This window comes from Taudactylus pleione, unplaced genomic scaffold, assembly GCF_031769625.1.
Source record: "Taudactylus pleione unplaced genomic scaffold, aTauple2 ptg000012l, whole genome shotgun sequence".
In the NCBI taxonomy this organism is placed as follows: domain Eukaryota; kingdom Metazoa; phylum Chordata; class Amphibia; order Anura; family Myobatrachidae; genus Taudactylus; species Taudactylus pleione.
The window spans coordinates 7295172-7319110 of NW_028284415.1; the positions used below are offsets into that span (position 1 = coordinate 7295172).

At 47.7% G+C, this 23939-nt stretch overlaps 1 protein-coding gene across 1 annotated transcript; it reads left to right on the forward strand.

The window, feature by feature from the left end:
* The first annotated feature begins 1020 nt into the window (after window positions 1-1020).
* Window positions 1021-23939, forward strand: LOC148542441 (manganese-dependent ADP-ribose/CDP-alcohol diphosphatase-like). The gene is made up of 4 exons (XM_088468598.1): window positions 1021-1099; window positions 10162-10766; window positions 17074-17190; window positions 20849-23939. The coding sequence occupies exons 1-4, from the start codon at window positions 1092-1094 to the stop codon at window positions 21190-21192; spliced, it is 1074 nt and encodes a 357-aa protein (XP_088324724.1). The 5' UTR covers window positions 1021-1091; the 3' UTR covers window positions 21193-23939.

Here is a 23939-nt window from a genome sequence, read left to right on the forward strand (position 1 = left end):
TACAGCATGAATTGTGTCATCTGCCCCCCAGCTGCAGGGGTATGTGCAGGGGCTTGCGGGTATGTCTGTGGGAAAGAGGAGGGGGGTCCAGGGGTAGGTGGCTGGCCAGGAGCCTTGCCCACTTACCCAGACGGCAGGGAGCGCCACCGGATATTCGGTAGCCTCCCGGCTGTTCCGGAAGAGTAGTGGTGTGCCTCTGTGACATCACAATTGAGAGAAGTTGGCTGGTCTGCTGAAAATGTTGGTTGGCTGACCTGAAGAGAAATGTTCATTGTTAACCATGAAAATAGCAGGAAATTAGGAACTGTTACAACTCAGTTGTGAATTATATTTTTAAAAACAAATTTCAGCTGCCTTTTAAGTTTAAATAACTTGCGGCACCATTTTCTAGGAAAAAAGGGCTTTAGTTGAACTACAGATTACAGATAACATTTTCCTTGTGTAATCTTTGCCTAACCTGCTTCTGTACCATAATGTGCGGTCAGGTGAGGCAGAGCATTTCCTGTCATACTTAGATATACCCCAGAGTTTTGACTATAAAAATTATAAGAAAAGTATATATATATATATATACATATATATATATATTATAAATATCTTCTTTGTATTATTCTAGTCATTTTTGCATTTTTATAGTCAAAACTCTGGAGTAAAAAGTGTATGGCAGGTGAGGCACTGCCTCCCCTGTCTACCTTTTCCGCTCATCTCTAATCAAAACACATCAAATTTCCAGCTCTATATACTGCTGTACCTTTGTGTAATGCCCACATGAACCCTTGGGTTCATATATGTATCTGTAAATCTGACTCTGATACTAACCAGTGCCTCCCCAGCCATTTACCTCAACGCACGTCACTGTTCTGTACTAAACACTTGTAACAGTAGAACATATTTATAAGGTGACACACTGTTGCTTATCTGTTAGTCATTCCTTAGCCTCGTTGTCAAGTAATGGCGTTATCCCTTTAAAAATGTCCTCAGGGCTGAATGGGTGTGCCATGTTGTGTATAACACAGGAAGTTTAGTGAGTTACTGATGCAGTCTGAAGTCATCGTGTGGGAGAACAGATGAGAGTTCCATTCTGAGCTTGTATGGAGAGGTACGTAATATCATTCCTGTGTCTGGACTAGTGTAAACAATAGTGTAAAGCTGTATATGGAGACATACAGATCAAGTTAATATAAATTAAATACTACTTGAAAACTATTGGATCATATATAATTTTGCCACTGTATAATTAAGATGCTATATGCAACATCAGTCCTAACTTTCTGTATCACAGTCATAGATTACATGTATAAAAGTACAGTAGATGCTAGCATAACACATAGCCTCCCCTCCCTGACTAGCAGAATCCAGCACCCATGCCAATGGGATGACACCCACACACATTCCCCTCTGCATAACTTTGACAGCCAGTGTCCCTGTGTCTCTGACACATATGCCCATATGCACCAGACAGTGCAGTTTTTAGATAATATGGCTCCCCGGGTGAAGAGTAATAATGTGCCCCCCTCTCACCCCGGATATTTTTATATTGTTTTCCAGTAATTTAAATTAATTAATTAAAAATAAAATAACATTTAAAGGGGCAGTGACTTAAAAAATTTTGTTTACTGTATTGTATCATATATACGGGATATTTCATATAGAAAATATTTTATATTTTATTGTTAGACTGCAAAACACAGACCCCCACATACACACCTAACACTGGGCCTGATGCAGCAAGGAACGCAGTTGCTAATACGCACGCAGTAGGTCGATTAATTTGCACTGTGCATGTGTATGCATGGCAGCGCGCGAACTATCAATTGCGATCGGAACTGCGTTTGCAGAGGCTACGCAGACCCAGCGCAGTGTGATTGACAGGAAGTGCCATTTGTGGGTGGTGCCGGGGTGGGGGGAGGGTTTTGAGCAAATGCAGGCGTGCCAGTGCGTTTCTATGCCGTTGCATGAGCGTGCATAAATTAGGTACTGCGATACCAGACGCAGCCTGAGGTCTCATACCGTGCGCAGAAGTTAGCAATTCCTGAGTGAGGTCTGATCTGCCTTAACTGTGCGTCTGGGTCCGATGTTACCGATTGTTTCGCTATGTTGCCCAAGTATACAGATATGAGTAAGGGGAAGTGGGCGTCCTTATGTCAGGCTGTGATCACAATGTGAAAGCAAACATTTACATATCACCGCTGATATTAGCAATGCAGTTGCGTGCGTATAAGCAGAATAGCGATCCATGCTGAATCAGGCCCACTGTCTGTTACTAAGTGCTCTATTTACTACAGTCCACATTAAAATGCAGATTGTAGTGTGATATTACCGACTGAATTCAGGCAATATTACAGGGACTTATTAAAAATCCCTTTCAGGGACAGAGCTTGCGATAAAGCTCTGTCCCTACGAATCCCCTCCGCAGCCATATCACTGTATTTTTCGGAAAAAATACAGTGACAAGCTAAGGTTCCGTACATGTGCCGACCGGCCGCAGCAACCGCCTCACCTCTGACCCCCCCCTCCCCCTTAATTTTACTTACCTCCTGTGATCGGTGCTCCAGTGATGTCATCACCAGAACACCGAGTACCTGCCCTGGACCCAGGTAAGTTGTTTTTCGGGGTTTTTATTTACTATTTTTTTTTTTTTTTAGCAGTGATCAGCTTGTGGTCTGTTAAGACCACACAGCTGATCACTGGGACCCGCTGACAGGAGTCCGGTAACCGGGGGAGACTCTGGATAACGCCACCTCCAGATGGCGTTATTATCACAGGGCTTCCCCCGGTATTTTTTCATATTATATTTTTAGTAGATGTCAGGCAGATCGCATTTCCCATTACAATTATGGGAAATGCGATCTGTTTACTAAAAATAAGTGATAATTAGGGCTTGTAGTAGAATTTTACGAATTCTACTCCAATTGCACTTTAGTACATTTAGGTGAAACTAAAATAACTTTATTATTATTAGCCTTTATTTATATGGCGCCACAAGTGTTCCTCAGCGCCTTACATAGTACATAGAACTAATAGGTGAACAAGAAACAAGTAACTTACAGTACATTACAGTGCAGGACAAGGACACGACTTATATACATTGCTGAAATAGTGATTAAAGCACTCACAATAAGCTGCCGGGAGTTGGCAGTCCTGTGTTAGGTGCCCTAATGGAGTAGAGAGTAGAAGAAAATGTAAGGAGAAGCACATGAGGGAAGAGGTCCCTGCTTGTGAGAGCTTACATTCTAAGGGGAGGGGCAGACAGACAGGCGTGACAGAAGGGGAAGATAGGAAGGAAAGAGCATGAGGTAGGTTAGGATGAGTGCTGAAGAGTGTGTGAAAACACCCTTTTTCACTTTATTTTAGTCAAAATAATGTTAATAATAGAGCCCTATGACACATAATGGACCAGAATAGCTAGAAGTAGTACCTAATAGAAGTTAGTACCATCCATACCGTCGAGTTCTAGAGCCTGGGCTGGGCCAGAGAGAGGTTGCACGCAGGTCTGCTGCAAATATATGCTAATAAATGCTATCAAAATGCCGTCGCACTGCCAGCATAGAGATGTCCACTGCCTCCCACTACCACCAAGGGGGCAGGGGGCCATGTGCCCCCCGGGCTGGTGCACTATTGAATTATATGGGACGGCTGCATTATTCAGAGATGTGTCCAGCTGGGGACACACATCTCTGATCAGCGCTGATTTGACTGTGTATCAGGCCCAACGCCAGAGTGGATGCAGCAACATTGCTGTTTATAGTTGTCGCCGGCAGTGAACCAATCGCGGACCGGCTGCCAATCGAAGAGGAATCGGCGATGGTCCTTTAAGTTTGGCACCGGCCGCTAGCCAACCACGGCTTGCAGTCCGACAGCCAATCGGAAGCAGTTGTGTGGCTGGTTTTGATTGGCTGCCGGTCCGCGCCGTGATTGGTTCACGGCCGTCACAAAGTTTAAATTGCTGTCGCATCAGTGCTTCTGCCCTCATGCCCTGGCACTGGGACCCGATACTCTGTCCCACCGCAGATGAAAGATGTGTGTGTGTCCTTGCTTTGTGCGGAGCCGCCGCGGAGAGCCCACTGCCTGCTATGGGACGGGGAGGAGGAGAAGTGCCCCTGCTTGGTTCCCGAGCCGCCCGTGGAGAGTCCACTGCCATCCAGGGGCTGGGGAGGAAGAGATTCAGCTGCATTCTGTCAGCGTAGATGGACTGAGAGGTACTGGAGGCGATGTGAACACTGTGAGGTACAGGGGGTATGACAGGGACGTAGGCAGTGAGAGGTGCATGGGCTAGGAGAGGGACGTAGGCAGTGAGAGGTGTAGGGGGTAGGAGAGGGACCTAGGCAGTGAGTGTGCAGGGAGTAGGAGAGAGACCTAGGCAGTGAGTGTGCATACGTAGGCAGTGAGTGCAGGGGGTAGGAGAGGGACGTAGGCAGTGAGGGGTGCATGGGCTAGGAGAGGGACGTAGGCAGTGAGAGGTGCATGGGCTAGGAGAGGGACGTAGGCAGTGAGAGGTGCAGGGGCTAGGAGAGGGACGTAGGCAGTGAGAGGTACAGGGGGTATGAGAGGGACGTAAGCAGTGAGAGGTGCAGGGGGTATGAGAGGGACCTAGGCAGTGAGAGTGCAGGGGGTAGGAGAGGGACCTAGGCAGTGAGCGTGCAGGGAGTAGGAGAGGGATGTAGGCAGTGAGTGTACAGGGAGTAGGAGAAGGACGTAGGCAGTGAGTGCAGGGGGTACAAGAGGGACATAGGCAGTGAGTGCAGGGGGTACGAGAGGGACATAGGCAGTGAGTGCAGGGGATAGGAGAGGGACCTAGGCAGTGAGTGTGCAGGGAGTAGGAGAGGGATGTAGGCAGTGAGTGCAGGGGGTAGGAGAGGGACGTAGGCAGTGAGAGGTAAAGGGGATAGGAGAGGGACTTAGGCAGTGAGGGGTGTATGGGCTAGGAGAGGGATGTAGGCAGTGAGGTACAGGGGGTAAGAGAGGAACGTAGGCAGTGAGAGGTGCAGGGGGTAGGAGAGGGATGTAGGCAGTGAGAGGTGCAGGGGATAGGAGAGGGACTTAGGCAGTGAGGGGTGTATGGGCTAGGAGAGGGATGTAGGCAGTGAGAAGTACAAGGGGTATGAGAAGGACATAGACAGTGAGAGGAGCAGGGGGTAGGAGAGGGATGTAGGCAGTGAGGTGCAGGGGGTAGAAGAGGGACCTAGGCAGTGAGAGTGCAGGGGGTAGTCGAGCGACCTAGGCAGTGAGTGTACAGTAGGAGAGGGACGTAGGTAGTGAGTGCAGGGGGTATGAGAGGGACGTAGGCAGGGGGTAGGAGAGGGATGTGGGCAGTGAGAGGTGCAGGGGGTAGGAGAGGGAAGTAGCCAGTGAGAGTGCAGGGGGTAGGAGAGGGACTTAGGCAGTGAGGGGTGCATGGGCTAGTAGAGGGACGTAGGCAGTGAGAGGTACAGGGGGTATGAGAGGGATGTAGGCAGCGAGAGGTGCAGGGGGTAAAAGAGGGACCTAGGCAGTGAGAGTGCAGGGAGTAGGAGAGGGATGTAGGCAGTGAGTGCAGGGGGTACGAGAAGGATGTAGGCAGTGAGAGATGAAGGGGGTATGAGACCTAGGCAGTGAGTGTGCAGTGAGTGCAGGGGGTACGAGAGGGATGTAGGCAGTGAGAGATGAAGGGGGTACGAGAGGAACGTAGGCGTGAGAGGTGCAGGGGGTAGGAGAGGGACCTAGACAGTGAGTGTACAGGTAGTAGGAGAGGGACGTAGGCAGTGAGTGCAGGGGGTACGAGAGGGATGTAGGCAGTGAGGGGTGCATGGGCTAGGAGAGGGATGTAGGCAGTGAGGTACAGGGGGTGAGAGGAACATAGGCAGTGAGAGGTGCAGGGGGTAGGAGAGGGAGGTAGGCAGTGAGAGGTACAGGGGGTATGAGAGGGACGTAAGCAATGAGAGGTGCAGGGGGTATGAGAGGGACCTAGGCAGTGAGAGTGCAGGGGGTAGGAGAGGGACCTAGGCAGTGAGCGTGCAGGGTGTAGGAGAGGGATGTAGGCAGTGAGTGTACAGGGAGTAGGAGAAGGACGTAGGCAGTGAGTGCAGGGGGTACAAGAGGGACACAGGCAGTGAGTGCAGGGGGTAGGAGAGGGATGGAGGCAGTGAGTGTACAGGGAGTAGGAGAAGGACGTAGGCAGTTCAGGGGGTACGAGAGGGACATAGGCAGTGAGTGCAGGGGTTACGAGAGGGACATAGGCAGTGAGTGCAGGGGATAGGAGAGGGACCTAGGCAGTGAGTGTGCAGGGAGTAGGAGAGGGATGTAGGCAGTGAGTGCAGGGGGTAGGAGAGGGACGTAGGCAGTGAGAGGTAAAGGGGATAGGAGAGGGACTTAGGCAGTGAGGGGTGTATGGGCTAGGAGAGGGATGTAGGCAGTGAGGTACAGGGGGTAAGAGAGGAACGTAGGCAGTGAGAGGTGCAGGGGGTATGAGAGGGACCTAGGCAGTGAGAGTGCAGGGGGTAGGAGAGGGACCTAGGCAGTGAGTGTGCAGGGAGTATGAGAGGGATGTAGGCAGTGAGTGCAGTGGGTATGAGAGGGATGTAGGCAGTGAGTGCAGGGGGTACGAGAGGGACGTAGGCGTGAGAGTGCAGGGGGTAGGAGAGGGAAGTAGGCAGTGAATGCATGGGGTTGAGATGGAAGCAGAGGCTAATTCCTGTTATTAAAATTCCTAAAGTTGGGGGTTCAACTGACATTTTCCATACCCCCACTTTAAAATTCAGATAGCACTGCCTCCGGGTACTGAGAGTAGTAGGCTGCTCATGGGCCAGTGCCGTGTGCTTGCCCCCCAGGCTAAAACTTGCCAGCCAGCCCCTGACTACCGCTATCTCACATCTGTAATACCTCGCAGTCCTGCATATACATTGGAAACCTCTAGTACTATCGACTCCTCACGCACAATTACAGCAGCCCTGGCCTTACTTAGAAACTGCTAACCTCTACGCATGCAGTGAGTACACAAGCTGCTTATGCCGTCACAGTGGCTAATTTCTGCACTCATATGTAATGGCATTCAAATGGGCAGGCAAGCCTGCATTTCTCCAACCACTCCCCTGTCATCACCTCCAAATGCTGACTACCTTTTACTGACTCTGCAATGGCTTACCGTGCTCTGTGTAATCGCAGTGTGGCCTTCGCGTACACGCAGTGCGATGCATGTGCAGTATGCAACAATCAGCCAACTGCGTGCTCATAGGGACATAAGACTCACACCTGAAAAAGGGCCATGGTCTCATGATGGGGAAGGGCCAGGGAAGAGATAGGGGAGGCCAGGAGATGCTGGGAATAAAAGAAGAGGAAGTTAGAATGATAATAAACAGAAAATTGACAGGCCCGAACAGCACCCCCTGCCCTGCGGTGGCCTGTGCCATGGCACAGGTCGCGCCACCCTAGTTATGGCCTTGGTGACAACACCAGTGCTGTGCATTTCTTCACCCCCCATCCCACCCCGTTGAGGGTTTCCCAGACAGCACTGTCCAAAGGATCCTGGCTAGCTGCATTGCTGTCTTCCCCCTTCAGCCAGACAGCCTGAAGGCTAGGGTCGGAGCACTCCATGCGATTACACAGCTCGTCCACCAATAAAAACCGCCCTGTCGTCAGAAGTGCAGGATCTCCAAAATCTCTTTTAAGCAGGAGAATTAGCTGTTACACAGGTGTCTGAGGAGGTGCGGTCATAATGCCGGCCGCCGGAATACCGGCGCTTAGAATGCCCGCGCCTGAATCCCAACACCTCTCACAATCCCGGTGCCGGCATTCTGAAGTTAAGTAACGGGGTTAGGCACTAGGGGGAGGGTTAGACACTAAGGGGGGAAGGTTTAGGGTGCGGGAAGAGGGAGGTTAGGTTTAGGCATTAGGAGGTTTGCACTCACCTGAATAGTATAATGCCTGTCTGTCTGCCCCTTCCCTTGAGAATGTAAGCTCTTGCGAGCAGGGCTCTCTACCCTCTTGTGCAGTGGCGGGCTGGGCCGGGGGGCAGGGTGCCATGTGCACCCTGGGCCGCAGCGTCATGCGGGCCGCGGGCCGGTGCAGTCTGTGTCACTGTGACACAGACTGCACCGCGTTTGTAGTGCTGACCGGACGGAGTCCGGTTAGCGCTACACAGCACAAACACACAGCCGCCGGAGCCGGCAACTGTGTGTTTGCTGTAATCAGCAGCCTCTCAGCGGCTGCCGCTGCTCCCACTGCGGGAGCCATCTTCCGGCTCCCGCAGTGGGTAATGGGAGAGACGTCGTCATGACGACGTCTCTCCCATAATGCAAAGCGGCCAGAGGAGCCGGTGGAAGCGTCGGGACCAGGAGCGGGGTTTCAGGTAAGTGTTTTTTTTTTTTTTTTTTATTAAGTCTCTCTCTACTGTGGGGGCACTACCAAGTGGGGGGATTACTATGGGGGCACTACCAAGGGGGGCGTTACTATGGGGGCACTACCAAGGGGGGGATTACTATGGGGGCACTACCAAGGGGGGGATTACTATGGGGGCACTACCAAGGGGGGAGTTACTATGGGGGCACTACCAAGGGGGGGATTACTATGGGGGAACTACCAAAGGGGGGGATTACTATGGGGGCACTACCAAGGGGGGGATTACTATGGGGGCACTACCAAGGGGGGGGATTACTATGGGGGCACTACCAAGGGGGGGTTACTATGGGGGCACTACCAAGGGGGGGGATTACTATGGGGGCACTACCAAGGGGGGGGATTACTATGGGGGCACTACCAGAGGGGGATTACTATGGGGGCACTACCAGGGGGGGAATTTCTATGGTGGCACTACCAGGGGGGGATTACTACTGGGGGCACTACCAGGGGGGTGGATTACTATGGGGGCACTACAAGGGGGGGGACTACTACTAATGGGGGCACTACAAGGGGGGACTACTACTACTAGGGGAACTACAAGGGGGGACTACTACTACTACTGGGGGCACTACAAGGGGAGGGGACTACTACTAGGGGCACTGCATAGGGGGGCGGGGACTACTACTGGGGGCACTACATAGGGGGAGGGGACTACCACTGGGGGCACTGCGAAGGACCACTGCTGGGGGCTCTATATAAAAGGCAATACTGGGGGTACTGCATAGGGGGGAGACTACACCTGGGGCCACTATTTAAGGGACATTGCATAAGGGTTACCACTATTGGGGGCACTGCATGGGGGGGTGGACTGCTACTGGGGGCACTGCATAGGGGGTACCACTATTGGGGGCACTATATAAGGGGCCTACTACTGGGGGCACAAGGGGCACTGAACAGGGGGGACCACTACTGGAGGCACAAGGGGCACTGCATAGGGGGGATCACTACTGGGGGCACTACTGGAGGCCTGCATAAGGGTGTTATCTCCTGTGGCACACGGGGGCACTGCATATGGGCACTACAACAGGGGGCTGCCCCTAATCTTTATTTTTACCTTACATTAATCCCATATGGACCCGCCTCCTCCCTGAAACACTTGAGGGGGGGGCGGCACCGTAGCACGCACGTTCTTCGGGCACCGTAGCTACACGCTACTCCTCTGCCAGGGCCGCCTGCATGCATTTGCCCCCCAGGCTAAAAGTTGCCAGCCAGCCCCTGCTCTTGTGCTTCTCCTTACTTTATGTTCATCTACTTCTTACTCACCACTAGGACACCTTGGTTGCTTGTTTGGGTGTTATGGTCACCAATGTATCAATGTACATTATCCATGTCCTTGTCCTGCATTATATTGTATTGTATTGTAAGACACTTTTTTGGTTATGTACTTGGTAAGGTGCTGCGGAACACTTGTGGCGCCATATACATAAACGATAATAATAGAGTTTCAGCAATTGTTTTGCGGCACCCCTAGGCCAAAATTTTCTTATTGAGAAATTCAGGAAAAACTATTAAATGAAGTAAATGATGCTGACATGTCAGCCTTGGGTTCAGTTATGTGGTGCTGCTCTTCTGTGTGTCCACATCTTTTATTATTGGCAACCACTAGCACTGGTCTTGCCTATCACATTTATCATAAGTAATTTATGTCTTCCTAGAGTGATCTTTTATATCAGGCTTCCCGTCAGTTCTATTATTTCACATGACATAATAACATTTACATAATGAGATTTTAAATGTATTTATTATATTATATAAGTGCTTGACCTTTACAGTAATCTTGCTCTGTAGGACAGGGGCAAAACCTCAAGACATGACGAGCTGCTACGAAGACCAACAACCATATTTTAGTTTTGGCGTCATAGCGGACATTCAATATGCTGATCGAGATGATGGACTCAGTGCCTGGCTAACTATGAGATACTACAGGCACAGTTGCTTCCATCTGCGAAGTGCCATTGAACACTGGAACATGGAGGATACTGCCCCCAAGTTTGTGTTGCAACTTGGAGATATCATTGATGGTTCCAACAGAAAATTATTAATCTCAAAAAAATCACTTGACACTGTCCTAAAAGAGATTGAGATTGCAAAGATGCCTTTCCACCACATCTGGGGAAATCATGAGCTCTATAACTTTTATCGGGATTATTTGAGAGACACAAAACTAAATACAACTTGGATGCAGGACAAGTTAAAAAGTGAAACTGATGCAAGCCATGGAGGAAACTCAGACACCAATGACTACTATGCATACCACTTCAGCCCTCACCATAAGTTCCGCTTCATTCTGGTCGACACCTATGATTTAAGTGTACTTGGCAGATCACAGGCCAGCCCTGGACACCAAGAATCTGAAGCTTACCTAGACAATAGTTATCTCTCCAGCAGCAATGGTATGTGCACAAGGTAGAAGACACACTTGCTAAGTACTCTTAAGTAAAGGAAAAAATGCCGGTCAAATCCGTACTATGGGCCTGATTCAAAGATTGCTGCCAAGCCGAAGTTGAGCGATTTTTTTGGTATTCTGTGCTTACGTCTGAGTCGCACTGCGTGTGTGTCAAGTTTAATTACTGATGTTGCTTGCAGTAAGGATTTATTCACAGTGGTTGACAGGCAGGGACCATTTGTGGGCAGCAACAGGGGTCAGTGACCGTTTTCAGGGCTCGTCTGCAACTGCCATTCTGTACGCAGTAAAAATGGCTTGGGCGGCCATTCTGTGCAACCATAGGGTTACTCAGAAGGCAGATTATCAACTGATCTGCGACTGATGCTGCGGCTGGGGAGGCACACATGTATAAACAGTTTTTATATCAGAACTCTGGAGCATGACAGGGAGTATGATAGGGGAGGGAGTATGACAGGGGAGGCTCTGCCTACCCTCACAGAAGTCGCGGGAGACTCGCGATTTTTCGGGTAACCCCCAGCACCCCCGGAAGGGTAGGCACTTTTCCTGCATTCTGCCCACTTCCTAGTGAGGTGGGCAGAATAAGGAGAATTTTCTTGCGGGTCCGCAAGTAGGGACGTGACCTAATGATGCGATTCTGGAAATCACATCATTTGACCCAGCCCCCTTATATAAATATGCGGCGTTCGTGGCATATTCTGTAGGGGCGGGCTTAATGATGCAACCCATCTGGCCCCGCCCCCAATACCTCCTACCTGCTTCTCCTCCCGGGCTTCTCCAGGGGAAGCAAAATCAGATATCGGCAAGTATGCCCTGACCGTATGTCCCTGCTTTGTACGCAGTTGCTTGGATTTGCAAAGCTGCTGGTGGGCATCTCCATAGAAACCCAGGTGGCTGCAACATTTGCATATCACACAGCTTCGCAGCTGCAGTGGCATTAGTGTACATCACTGAATCAGGCCCTATGTGGCTCCTTGTACTGGGAAAATGACTAACAATTTTGGCTACATTGCAATAGACAAGCAGAGCAGGTACCAGGCTCTCAGTACATACCAAATAATGATCTACAGTCAGGTCCATAAATATTGGGACATTGACATAATTTTCATATTTTGGCCACTATTCACCACCACAATGGCTTTGAAATGAAACAAACAAGATGTGCTTTAACTGCAGACTTTCAGATTTAATTTGAGGGTAATTACATCCAAATCGGGTGAACGGTGCAGGAATTACAACAGTTTCAATATGTGCCTCCCACTTTTTAAGGGGCCAAAAGTAATGGGACTATCAACTCAAAAGCTATTTCATGGACAGGTGTGGCCAAATCAACTGTTTGTAACATTATTAAAAAGAAAGAACGCACCGGAGAGCTCAGCAACACCAAAAGATCCGGAAGACCACGGAATACAACTGTGGTGGATGACAAAAGAGTTATTTCCCTGGTGAAGAAAAACCCCTTCACAACAGTTGGCCAAATCAAGAACACTCTCCAGGAGGTAGGTGTATATGTGTCAAAGTCAACAATCAAGAGAAGACTTCACAAGAGTGAATATAGAGGGTTCACCACAAGATGCAAACCATTGGTGAGCCACAAAAACAGGAAGACCAGATTAGAGTTTGCCAAACAACATCTAAAAAAGCCATTACAGTTCTGGAACAACATCCTATGGACAGATGAGACACAGATCAACTTGTACCAGAGTGATGGGAAGAGAAGAGAAGGAAAGGAACTGCTCATGATCCAAAACATACCACCTCATCAGTGAAGCATGGTGGTGGTAGTGTCATGGCGTGGGCATGTATGGCTGCCAATGGAACTGGTTCCCTTGAATTTATTGATGATGTGACTGCTGACAAAAGCAGCAGAATTAATTCTGAAGTGTTTCGGGCAATATTATATGCTCATATTCAGTCAAATGCTTCAGAACTCATTGGACAGCGCTTCACAGTGCAGATGAACAATGACCCGAAGCATACTGCAAAAGCAACCAAAGAGTTTTTTAAGGCTAAAAAGTGGAATGTTATGCAATGGCCAAGTCAATCCCCTGACCTGAATCCGATTGAGCATGCATTTCACTCGATGAAGACAAAACTGAAGGGAAAATTCCCCAAGAGCAAGCAGGAACTGAAGACATTTGCAGTAGAGGCCTGGCAGAGCATCACCAGGGATGAAACCCAGCGTCTGGTGATGTCTATGCGTTCCAGACTTCAGGCTGTAATTGCCTGCAAAGGATTTGCAACAAAGAATTTAAAAGTGAAAGTTAGATTTAGGATTGTTTAGTTTTTCCCATTACTTTTGGCCCCTTAAAAAGTGGGAGGCACATATAGAAACCGTTGTAATTCCTACACCGTCCACCTGATTTGGATGTAATTACCCTCAAATTAAATCTGAAAGTCTGCAGTTAAATCACATCTTGCTTGTTTCATTTCAAAGCCATTGTGGTGGTGATTAGAGGCCAAAATATGAAAATTCTGTCAATGTCCCAATATTTATGGACCTGACTGTATATTTAACAATAGTCACCAGTAAATGTATCCCCCCCCCTTTACTGTACTAACTAATTGAGAATAAGCTCTATATTACATACTAACCACCAAGCATTAGGCTCTGCATTGTTTAATATCCCTAAATTATTTTTACCATTAATAACTTTTGGGTAATGACGGTGTAGCAAAAAGAGAAGATAAAAAAAGAGAAAACATAAGAGAAAACAAAACAACTTATATTCAGCCCCTTGTACAGTGATGCCCTGAGCAGAAGCCTTATATGCCTATATGGTAAGTCGTAATATCTTATGCATGTTCTGCTACAAGAAAGTATAAGTAGCGGTGTTTGTGTATTGTCCATGGACATACATGTAAGGCGTAACAACGTTATTAAAGTTCATATGTGGCCACATTGCCACACTGTTTATCTAGTTACAGGGAGAATATGTCATATATAGTTAAAGTGTTTTGATTAGTGTCAAAGCAATTATTTTGAAGGGTCTATTCATCAGCCCTTACTTTCTACAAAAGTAGGTGAAAATAAAGTATTGGTGCCGTTCACTATAAAAGTAACGCAGGTGATATCACCAGAGGCGTCACCGGGTCTGGCGGTGTGCGCACATTATATCCTCTCTGCGCGGCAGAGCTGCACGTGCCCCCGAAAATGGGGCCATGGCATAATATAAAGGAGCATGTCCTCATGCATATTCCAATCGCATTATTCCGGGGGCATGCATACTGCAGCACCTGGCTTCTGTCACTGAGGAGGAGATGGCATTTTGGTGTCACCCCCTCCAAGGGTGATACCCAGGTGCGGCCCGCACCCCTATAGTGACTCCACTGGATATCATGGATATCTCTTGATTACCTTTCGGCCCCAACTCCAGTCTGACTCAGCTTATTGCCGGGTCGAAGAGATCATCTCCAAGTGCCGGCTATTCCTATGCTGTGAACGGATCCCAGGTCGCATCAACCTGGGTTACCCATTCACACTGCACCGCGAACCGGGTTGAACCTGATCGTTACCCAGGTTGAAATGCTGGGTCGACCCGGGTTATTTGATACTGGGCCTTTTCACACTGAGCAATATGCCGAGTTGCTGCGCGTGCACGTGAAATAACCCGGGTTATTGATGGCAGTGTGAAACGGGTATAAGTCTTCAATCTCTGCTCAGTCTTCAAGTGGGTGGGAAAAAACTTGTAGCCAATGTGGCCATCTTAATAATCATAGCTGCACAAAGTATTTCAGAAGGCTTTTTGTGCTTTATTTTGTTTGAGTATATCCACTTCGTGTTAGTGAGGAGAAGGACAGTGGGGCCCATTTATCAAAGGGAATTTGAGGTAAATTCCCCGAAAACACCTGTTTTCGGGGGTTTACCTCAAATACTAAGTATCCCCCGGATGTATGAAGGAGGGACCGCAGCAGGTATCACCGATACTTGCTGCGATCCCTTCATTGCCGCCGGCAGCCGCCTCCCCCATAGATTTCTATGGGGGATGCGATGCTGCAAAATGTATCAATATCGGAAATGCGAAGCATTCCCGATATTGGCCCCAGCAGCTAACGCTATCTAAAGATAGCGTTAGCTGCTGTAGCCTATGGGGACTTACCGCATATCAGCCGGCGGAGGGATCTGCCAGATCCCTCCGCCGGCAATGGACGCCGCTCATGTGCAGTCCGCGGGACTGCGCATGCGCAGAAGCCCCGACTGCCCTCCGGAGACATCGCAGGGACGGGCTCTTTTCGGAGCCCGTCTCCCTGCATGTCCCGGATAATACATCCGGCAGATAGGATCGCATTTTGCAATGCGATCAGGGGCGGTACTGCATGCCCTGATCGCATTGCAAAATGCGATCATTAATAAATGGGCCCCAGTGCGTTAATGTGAGGAGGGAAGCCGGAAGACACAGACTGAAAGATATATAGGGCGGTATTCAATTAGTTTTGCACCTGCAATACTTTTTTGCCTGGCAGACTCTTCGCCTATATCACATATTTTAGCCGCAGAAACTTATCGTGCGCGTTCCCGCGATTCGCCGTTTTCAATTCCAAAAGACGCGAAAACGCAACCCGGCGAATGCAAACCAGGCAAAGTGCTGTTGGAATTAGGGAAATCAGCCTGACACCCCCTAAAAGATGCACTAATATTTTTTTTTTTTGGGGGGGGGGGTTTGATGCAGTTATTCATTGGGGGGCTGTCCCATGGGTGCAGAGTGGTTTCCCCACCTTTGAACCCCAAAATGGCGATTTTACACTTTTTTTTTTCTCCACCTATTCATAAGCGAATCTTTTACGCCTATTACATTGCATTGCGTTTTTGTGTGCGCGAAAAGCGTTTGCAATTGAATACGGAGATAAGTTTCCGACTGCCGAAAGAGTCGCAATCGGCGATCCTTTTTCACGGATATCGACTTTTCCCTTCTAATTCAATACGGGCTATAGTGGTACCTCCAATAGCACAGGGTAGTGATGTGAGGCTGCACACCCAACACCTGCTGCACACAAATAACTGCACATGGTGCAGCTCCACACCTCCAGCTCCCACACATACCAATGCTAACACCTGACATACACATTACTGACACGCTACCACATGCTGCGCACAACACCTCCACCTACTGCACACACCAATGATCAGGGGCGCCGAGAGGGGGGGGGAGCGGGTACAGATTACTGGGGCCCAGGCTTCCTGAGGGCCCGGCGGGGGCCCGGGTCCGGCGCTGCTCCCCCTCCCTCTGGGGCCCAGGCTTCCTGAGGGCCCGACGGGGGCCCGGGTCCGGCGCTGCTCCCCCTCCCTCACAGCAGCCCAGCACACAGCATGTGCTGAGCTGCAGTGGAGACTGCTCGTGGCTGCTGAGCAGCAGCCACAGCAGTCTCCTATGCCTGTGGGGGGGAGCGATCACACTGGCTTTGAGCAGGGCTGAGGGGGCACAGAGCGCCCCCCTCCCCAGCGTGCAGCGCCGCTTCACGGCGCTGCATATCTTTTTTTTTTCGGGAAGGGGGCGTGGCCATGCCTCCCGCGATTAGGTCACGCCCCCTATTACCCGGGCCCGCCGTGGCTCTCAGCGGGCCTGCCAATGCTACCACATGCTGCACACAGTAAATACTACACATCAACACTACCATATGCTCTACACCTACGCTACCACTTGCTGCACACACCAAATGCTGCACACAACACCTCCATATACTGCACACACCAATGCTACCACATGCTGCACACCAATGCTACCATATGCTGTACACCAATGCTACCACATGCTGCACACCAATGCTACCATATGCTGCACAGCAATGCTACCATATGCTGCACACCAATGCTACCATATGCTGTACACCTACGCTACCACTTGCTGCACACACCTAATGCTGCACACAACACCTCCATATACTGCACACACCAATGCTACCACATGCTGCACACCAATGCTACCATATGCTGTACACCTACGCTACCACTTGCTGCACACACCGAATGCTGCACACAACACCTCCATATACTGCACACACCAATTCTACCACATGCTGCACTCCAATGCTACCATATGCTGTACACCAATGCTACCATATGCTGCACACAACACCTCCACCTACTGCAGACACCAACATCAACACCTGTCATACACCCAAATGCCAAAACCTGCAACTACCACGAACGTCAACATCACTACCTCCTACTGCGGCATACAACTTTGGTCACAGTGAAGCCCAGGATTTGCACCAGATGAGACTTATGACTAATTGTAATTCCATATTTAGAACATATCAGTGAATTGAAGGTAACTGTACATTTACTCTCCATGTAGGCTCTGAGACACGTCACTTGCTGGAGTTTAATGGAGGGATGAGTAGCAAGCAGCTGGCGTGGCTGGATCATGTCCTCACATACTCTGACAAAAATAATGAGAGAGTAATAATTGCTGGTAAGTACTTACCTTAAAACTCATTTTCAAACTACCCACCTGGCCAACTTTGTGCCATTTTTACTCCTGAATGTACCGTTCTCGGGATTTTTCTGAGGGGGCAGTAGAAAATTATTACTTGCTATAAGCGCCGTAGTAAAAAAGACCACTTTACAGAATGGATACAGCCAACCCCTATTAATTTGAAATTATATAGGGCTCTATTTACTACAATCCGCATATTGAATGCGGATTGTAGTGTGATATTACCGAGTGAATTCGCATTGCGAATTCAGGCAATATCACAGGGATTTACTATAAATCCCTTGCAGGGACAGAGCTTGCGATAAAGCTCTGTCCCTGCGGATCCCATCCGCACTCTAGTCGCGGTATTTTCGGAAAAAATACCGTGACTAAGAGCCCGCGCATGCGCCGACCCACCGTAGCTGCTGCCCCCCCACCGGCGCTAAGCCCCGCCCCCCCGGCGCTAATCAGGGACATCTGATTAAATATACCACAAATCGGCTATTGCAATCAAGATGATGTCGGATTTCATGTTTGGTACCAGACTTGGGGTCACACAAATGATCACCCAAAATTAAAAATTGGCAATTGACACACCCATGACATTTAAAGGCTCCATTTTTAGCAAGTAACCAATTTTTATTCCTTATTGGTCCTATATCCGACTTGGCAAGCATGTCTTTAAAGTTCTCACTTCTCTTATAACAAAAGAGGGGTTTATTCATACAATTTCGACCAATAGTTTCATCAGACTGCAAAATGTGCCAATGACGTAAGATCGTGTCCCGAATATGTCTGGAGGCAATTGAATATGTTGATGAAAAAATCATCCGATCCTTATCAGACTTAGATTTTTTGGTAACCAATGTGTCCTCACGACTAATACTCAAACATCTTGAAATAGCCTCATCAATTTCCACATCTGGGTAACCTCTATCGATGAATCTCTGTCCCATCTCCCACAATGCAGTGGATAAATCCTCAATATCAGAGGTAATGCGCACTACTCGCAAAAACTGCGAGAAAGGAAGCCCTTTCTTCAATGGTGCCGGATGAAAGCTGTCAGCCATAAGGAGAGTTTTTATCAGTCTCCTTACGATAAATTTTAGTGGATAATATACCATCACAATTGTTCAAGGAGTGCGACCAGGACTTGTGTCTCTCTCTCTCTCTCTATATATATATATATTATATATATATATATATATATATATTGAGGCATGAAGGGAGCCAGCATTGGGAGGATGTGCTGGTCCGTATAGTGCCATTTGGAGGTTTCTGGGGTACCTCCTAGGTGAGTCAGCTCTCAGCTTATACATTTAATATGTGCTGTTATTATGCAGTACATTAATATGTAATTATGTGGCCCAGAGTGTGTGCTACTATTAGGTAGCAATAATTATTTTGGGGTGAGTGTTTGGGCCTGGGGTCCCCGGAGTTACTCTGGCTGGGCCTTTTTCAGGGCATCACCACTTAATTCACATAGATACTTTTTCATCACCTTTCTATTTGTTTGTTATTTATGTAATTTTAATTCTTTCGTATTATATTAACACTTTATTGATTATCTGTACACATCTATACTTTACACTTCACTATCACCTTCTTTCCCTTTTTCGTGTGATGCCCTGGGGATGGTCCTTGGCTGGACTCTTTTGGGGTGCCCTGCACCTCAGACGTGAACCCCTGAATGTTAGGGACACCAGTATAGAGGAGCCTTGACGCTGGCCCGGCGCTTATTCATATATTTGCAAATGTATGCAACTAATACCTCTGACTCTCTATTGTTATGTAGGGTTCAAGTATTTTTTGCTGATATTGTTGCAGTGTGCTGGAGGAAATACCCTTTTCTTTTATGGTTCAGAGTAAACCCCGCCCTTTACAAGCACCTGTGCAATATCATTAAGCTGATGTGAACGACCACTATATTTTTTATTTGAGTAGCCAGCAGAGCCGTATCTGGACGGCAGTGCGCCCTGTACAGCACTGCCGCCCCTCTCGCTCCCTCTCTGCCCCCCTCCTCCCCCTGAGCGCTTACCTTTCCTCCCAGGTGGTGGAGGGCGGGCAGGATCCTGCGCCGACGTTCTTCGTGCGCCGCGCACCACTGCCCGAGGTCTCTTCCTGCAGACCTCCAGCGCCGGGAAGTGTGTGGCCGGTGCCGCTGGAGGATTCCGCCCTGTGCGGAGGCACCGGCTGCACCACCCTCCCTATGGCCCTGATAGCCAGTGTCCAGAGACCCTCCTCTGACTCATAAGTCAAGCCTGTCACTTTTAACCTGTTTCACACAACAGCTTTTTCCTCCTATTGATAAAAGCAATGAGTGAGCTCCCAATCCATGCTTCCTTAGCTCGACAGGGCAACTAGTGGTCATGGTACTCCTGGGTCTGGGGGCACTTGCACCCTGTACCCCTCCCCTTCCCCCTTTAATTCGCCTCTCCTTGACTGCTAAACACACGTCAAAGTGCATGCCCATGTTTTGGCCTGTCACTCACACAAAGCAGCAGGATCTGCCCATGTTTTAATTATACAGTTTATAAGGTATGCAGTCAGGAAGCCGGCGGACGTAATCCCGACCGCCGGCTTCCCGACTTCTTTATCCCGGCAAGGGTTAAATGACAGGCGTCTAAAATCTAGACTCCTATCACTTTACCGACGCCGGGAGACCGGCGCCAGGCATCCCAATCGAAGTGATGCTGGGTGCCGCTGCAGACAGCCGCGCGGGGGGGGAAGGGTTATGTTTAGGGCTCCCGGGGGGGACTTAGGGTTAGGCACCCCATCGGGAGGTTAGGGCTATGGGAAGGGAGGGTTAGGCACCCCCGGGGGGGACTTAGGGTTAGGCACCCCCCCGGGAGACTTAGGTTTAGGCGGTGGGGAAGGGGGGGTTAGGTTTAGGCACTGGGAGGAAGGTTAGGGTTAGGCACCTCTAAGGAGGGTTAGGGGGGGGAGGTTAGGTTAGTAAATACTTACCTGTGGGACGATCAGGATTTTCACCCATGTCGGGCAGCCGCTGTCGGGATTATAAACAGAATCGGTATGAATTACCGTCCGGCGGTAATTCATACCGATTCCGTTTAGAATATAGTGCACATCTTTTCGAAATGCAATTACAGGTTGAATCTCCCATATCCAAAATGCTTGGGACCAGGGGTATTTTGTATAACGGAATATTCCGTATTTTGGAATATTTGCTTATCATAATGAGATCTTGGGAATGGGACCCAAATATACACACAGAATGCATTTATGTGTTACATACACCTTATACACATAGCCTGCAGCTCATTTTATACAATATATTCAATAATTTTGTGGCTCAAGCAAAGTTTGTGTACATACATGAAATAAATTTATGTTTCATTTACACCCTATACACACAGCCTGAAGGTAATTTTATACCATATTTACAATAATTTGTGCCTTAGACAAAGTTTGTGTAAATTGAACCATCAAAAATTAAAGGTTTTATTATCTCAGTCATGCCAAAATTATTCCGTATTTCGGAATATTCCGTATTTCAGAATATTCCATATTTCAGAATATTTGGATATGGGAGACTCAACCTGTACATGTATAAACCTTACATAAGTGTAAAATGAAGTGCACATCTGTTTTGGAAAACCAATTACATTGTATTTTTTGTCAAATATCATTACAGGCCACATTCCTATCCACCCGGCAGCTAAACCCAGTAACTGTTTGGCATGGAACTACAACGACATACTCAAAGTAATCCGGCAACATAAGAGTGTGGTGTGTTATCTTGCTGGACATGACCACAGTGGGGGATACTACCAGGACTCCTATGGGATACACCATATCACAATGGAAGGGGTCATTGAGTCACGTCCTGATACCAATGCATTTGGGACGGTCCATGTGTATGAAGATGATATGGTCCTTAGAGGAAGAGGCAGAGTGAAGGAGAGACTCCTCCCATACAGAAAGCACACTGTAACAAGGGATGATTGTGTTACTTGTTCCTGTTTCTCTTCCACATGAAAAGAAGGATAAGAGCTCTGCACAGTAACAGTTCTGGTGTGTGTAATTCATGAAAGGTGTATGGAAGAAGCTTTAATTATACATATCATACTCAATTGCTAGATGATTGCAGCAGGCTGAAGATTGAAAAACACCATAAACCGTAGAAAGATCAGATATGTGCCATATTTATTTTATTACATCTATTTGACCAGGGAAAGAGAACCTACAGTATTACAACCATTCTCCAAACCTGGATACACAGAGACATGCAGTATTTGAAATGGGTAGGGCCAGAATATTCTTTAGCCAGCTAACATTCTCTTAACAGCAGCACAGAGTAACCCAGCTCATCTAAATCCTGTGTGGACATGTGAATTTGAAGTGTAACGCCTATTCAATATGTAGCCTATTCAACAATCTAAACAATAATAGACTTATATGATACTTCATGTACTTTGGTACAGGGAAATTGTGGTATTAAACACATGTGAAATAACACGGCTGGATGTTCAAGACAAATCAGGCTATGTACCTGATCAGGCAAGGCTGTACCTATTCCCAGTATGGTCATTTCATTGGTTACATCCTTTGGTTTCTGAGGATTGTGGTCATCCCATGAAACGTGACATTGTTGGGAAAGATGGCCATCGTCTGAGTGCATTTTCCAATACGATTTCCTACCGTTCTGCTGCCGAGTGAGGGGACGTATACAGGCAGCATTTTGCATCCAGCTTGGTTGTTTTAGACTAATTGTCAGCGAACCTTTAGATGAAAATAAAGACTTTTAAGTTAAACTAATACAAATCATTCTGAAGGTTTCAGTAACCTTAGGAATTTGTCATCTTTTTCAGCACTGTGATGAATTTAAGAAGTATTCAAGAAAATAATGAAATGGTAGAAGACCACTGTACTAATTACAGAGCTGCTCGGCTGTATCAAGCACTATGGGCCGTATTCAATTTGAGGCGAAAAGCCGTTTTCGCGTGTTTTTGGCGGAAATTTTTTGCCGATTACTTCATTTTCGCCTGTTTTGATTTTACTCCGTATTCAATTTGGAAGACTTTTCGCCTAGGTGGAAAGTCAATGCAATTTAATAGGCAGAAAAGTTTTGCCTATGAATAGCAGGCGAACAAAATTGTGGTTTTGGGGTGCAACGTTGCGGGGACCCCCTGTGCAGCCTTCAGACAGTCCCCCAAAGGTAAACTGTGTCAAAATGTTTTTTAAAAACACTTAAGAACACCCCAAAAAATCACTTTAAATTTGGGGGCGAAAAAAAAAATGTTGGGGGACAAAGTTAAAAACTAGCAAACTTGACTCTGGGGGGGTCCCCAAGTATGCCCCAGGTGTTTGTTTTCATTGCAGGGCTTGCGGCAGGTGCATTTTTCACGTTTTTAAAACTTACAAATATGCTGGCCCCCATTTTCAAGTACCCCAAATTTGCTGGGATAAGTTATTTTCTGCAAAAAAGCTCCTGAATACTATTCTTCACCACTTGTACAAAAATGCTATTTAGCAGCTATTGAGCCCGTTTAAAAACAACTAATACTTTCAGCAAGCCAAATCGGGGGGTACCATAGGGAACCCCCATGTCAGAGCATCTTTTGGGGGTTGTCAGGCTGTTTTCCCCAAATCTGACAGTACTTTCCGCTTGTTTAAGTTTCGCCGGGTCCCGTTTTTGCCTACTTTCAAATTGAGTACGGCGATACGCGGGCACGCGCGCGATACTTTTCCGCCTGCAAAACAGGCGAAGTAGGCGGAAAGTCACGGGAGGTGAAAAAGTATCGCAGGTCCGCTCAAATTGAATACGGCTCTAAGCATATTTAACTACTTACCTGTAAACATACAATTATACAAATAGACACCGTATGTGCACATGTATATATCATAGGGCTACAGAGTATGCTCAGGTGACCGTATTATATGATAATACAATCACTGTGGTGATCCATTGCTCTATTATGGTACAAGGGCACAATTTGAGGGTCCTCAGGCACTGCAATGTTAGGTAAATGTTCCAAAATCACCCTGTGCTCTCAAATGGCTGTTATCAATAGGATCATTCTTTCATTTGGTAAATGCAGCCTGCGCACACGGGTCAATATCGGTCATGTTCTGCTCTGAAATGTCCCATTGACTAAAGTATCTTGGCCTGCATGTGGAATGGCCATATTGGACAGCAATCATGTTGATTCTCTAGGTGTGTGGCTGGCTAGCTGGTACGTGGCCAATTTGATACAATTTCAAGTATGTTTTAAATTGTGACTGGTAGAGATAAGCAATATTTTCTAAACTGTTCCATGAAATATTTGTCTTAGTCCCGCATAGACAATAACGATATCGTTAATCGTCCATGCATGTAGGCCAACCTGGATGATATCTATCAGGAGGGAATGGCCGTTGGCCGTTGTTGGTGTGTGGATGAACGATATCATTCATCCAACACACCGGGAAATTCAAGGGAGATCGTTCAGAGATATCGATCGCTGAACAGATCGTTCCGTGTGTATACAGCTTTAGACTACCTGTGATTACCCAGCTGTTGTGGAACTACAAGTCATGATGGGACTTGTAGTTTCACACAGTTTAATTAGGATAGTTAGCGAGACGGTGGTGAATTTTCTCTCTGTTGCTTAAATGCTGCTTGTTGCCATAAGCACTTTACTACATAATAAACACAATTGTAGCTACACAGCATTTATTACAAAGTGGTTGTTTTATTTCTATTTTATTGCAGGTGTGTATACAATAAAAATATTATTTATCTT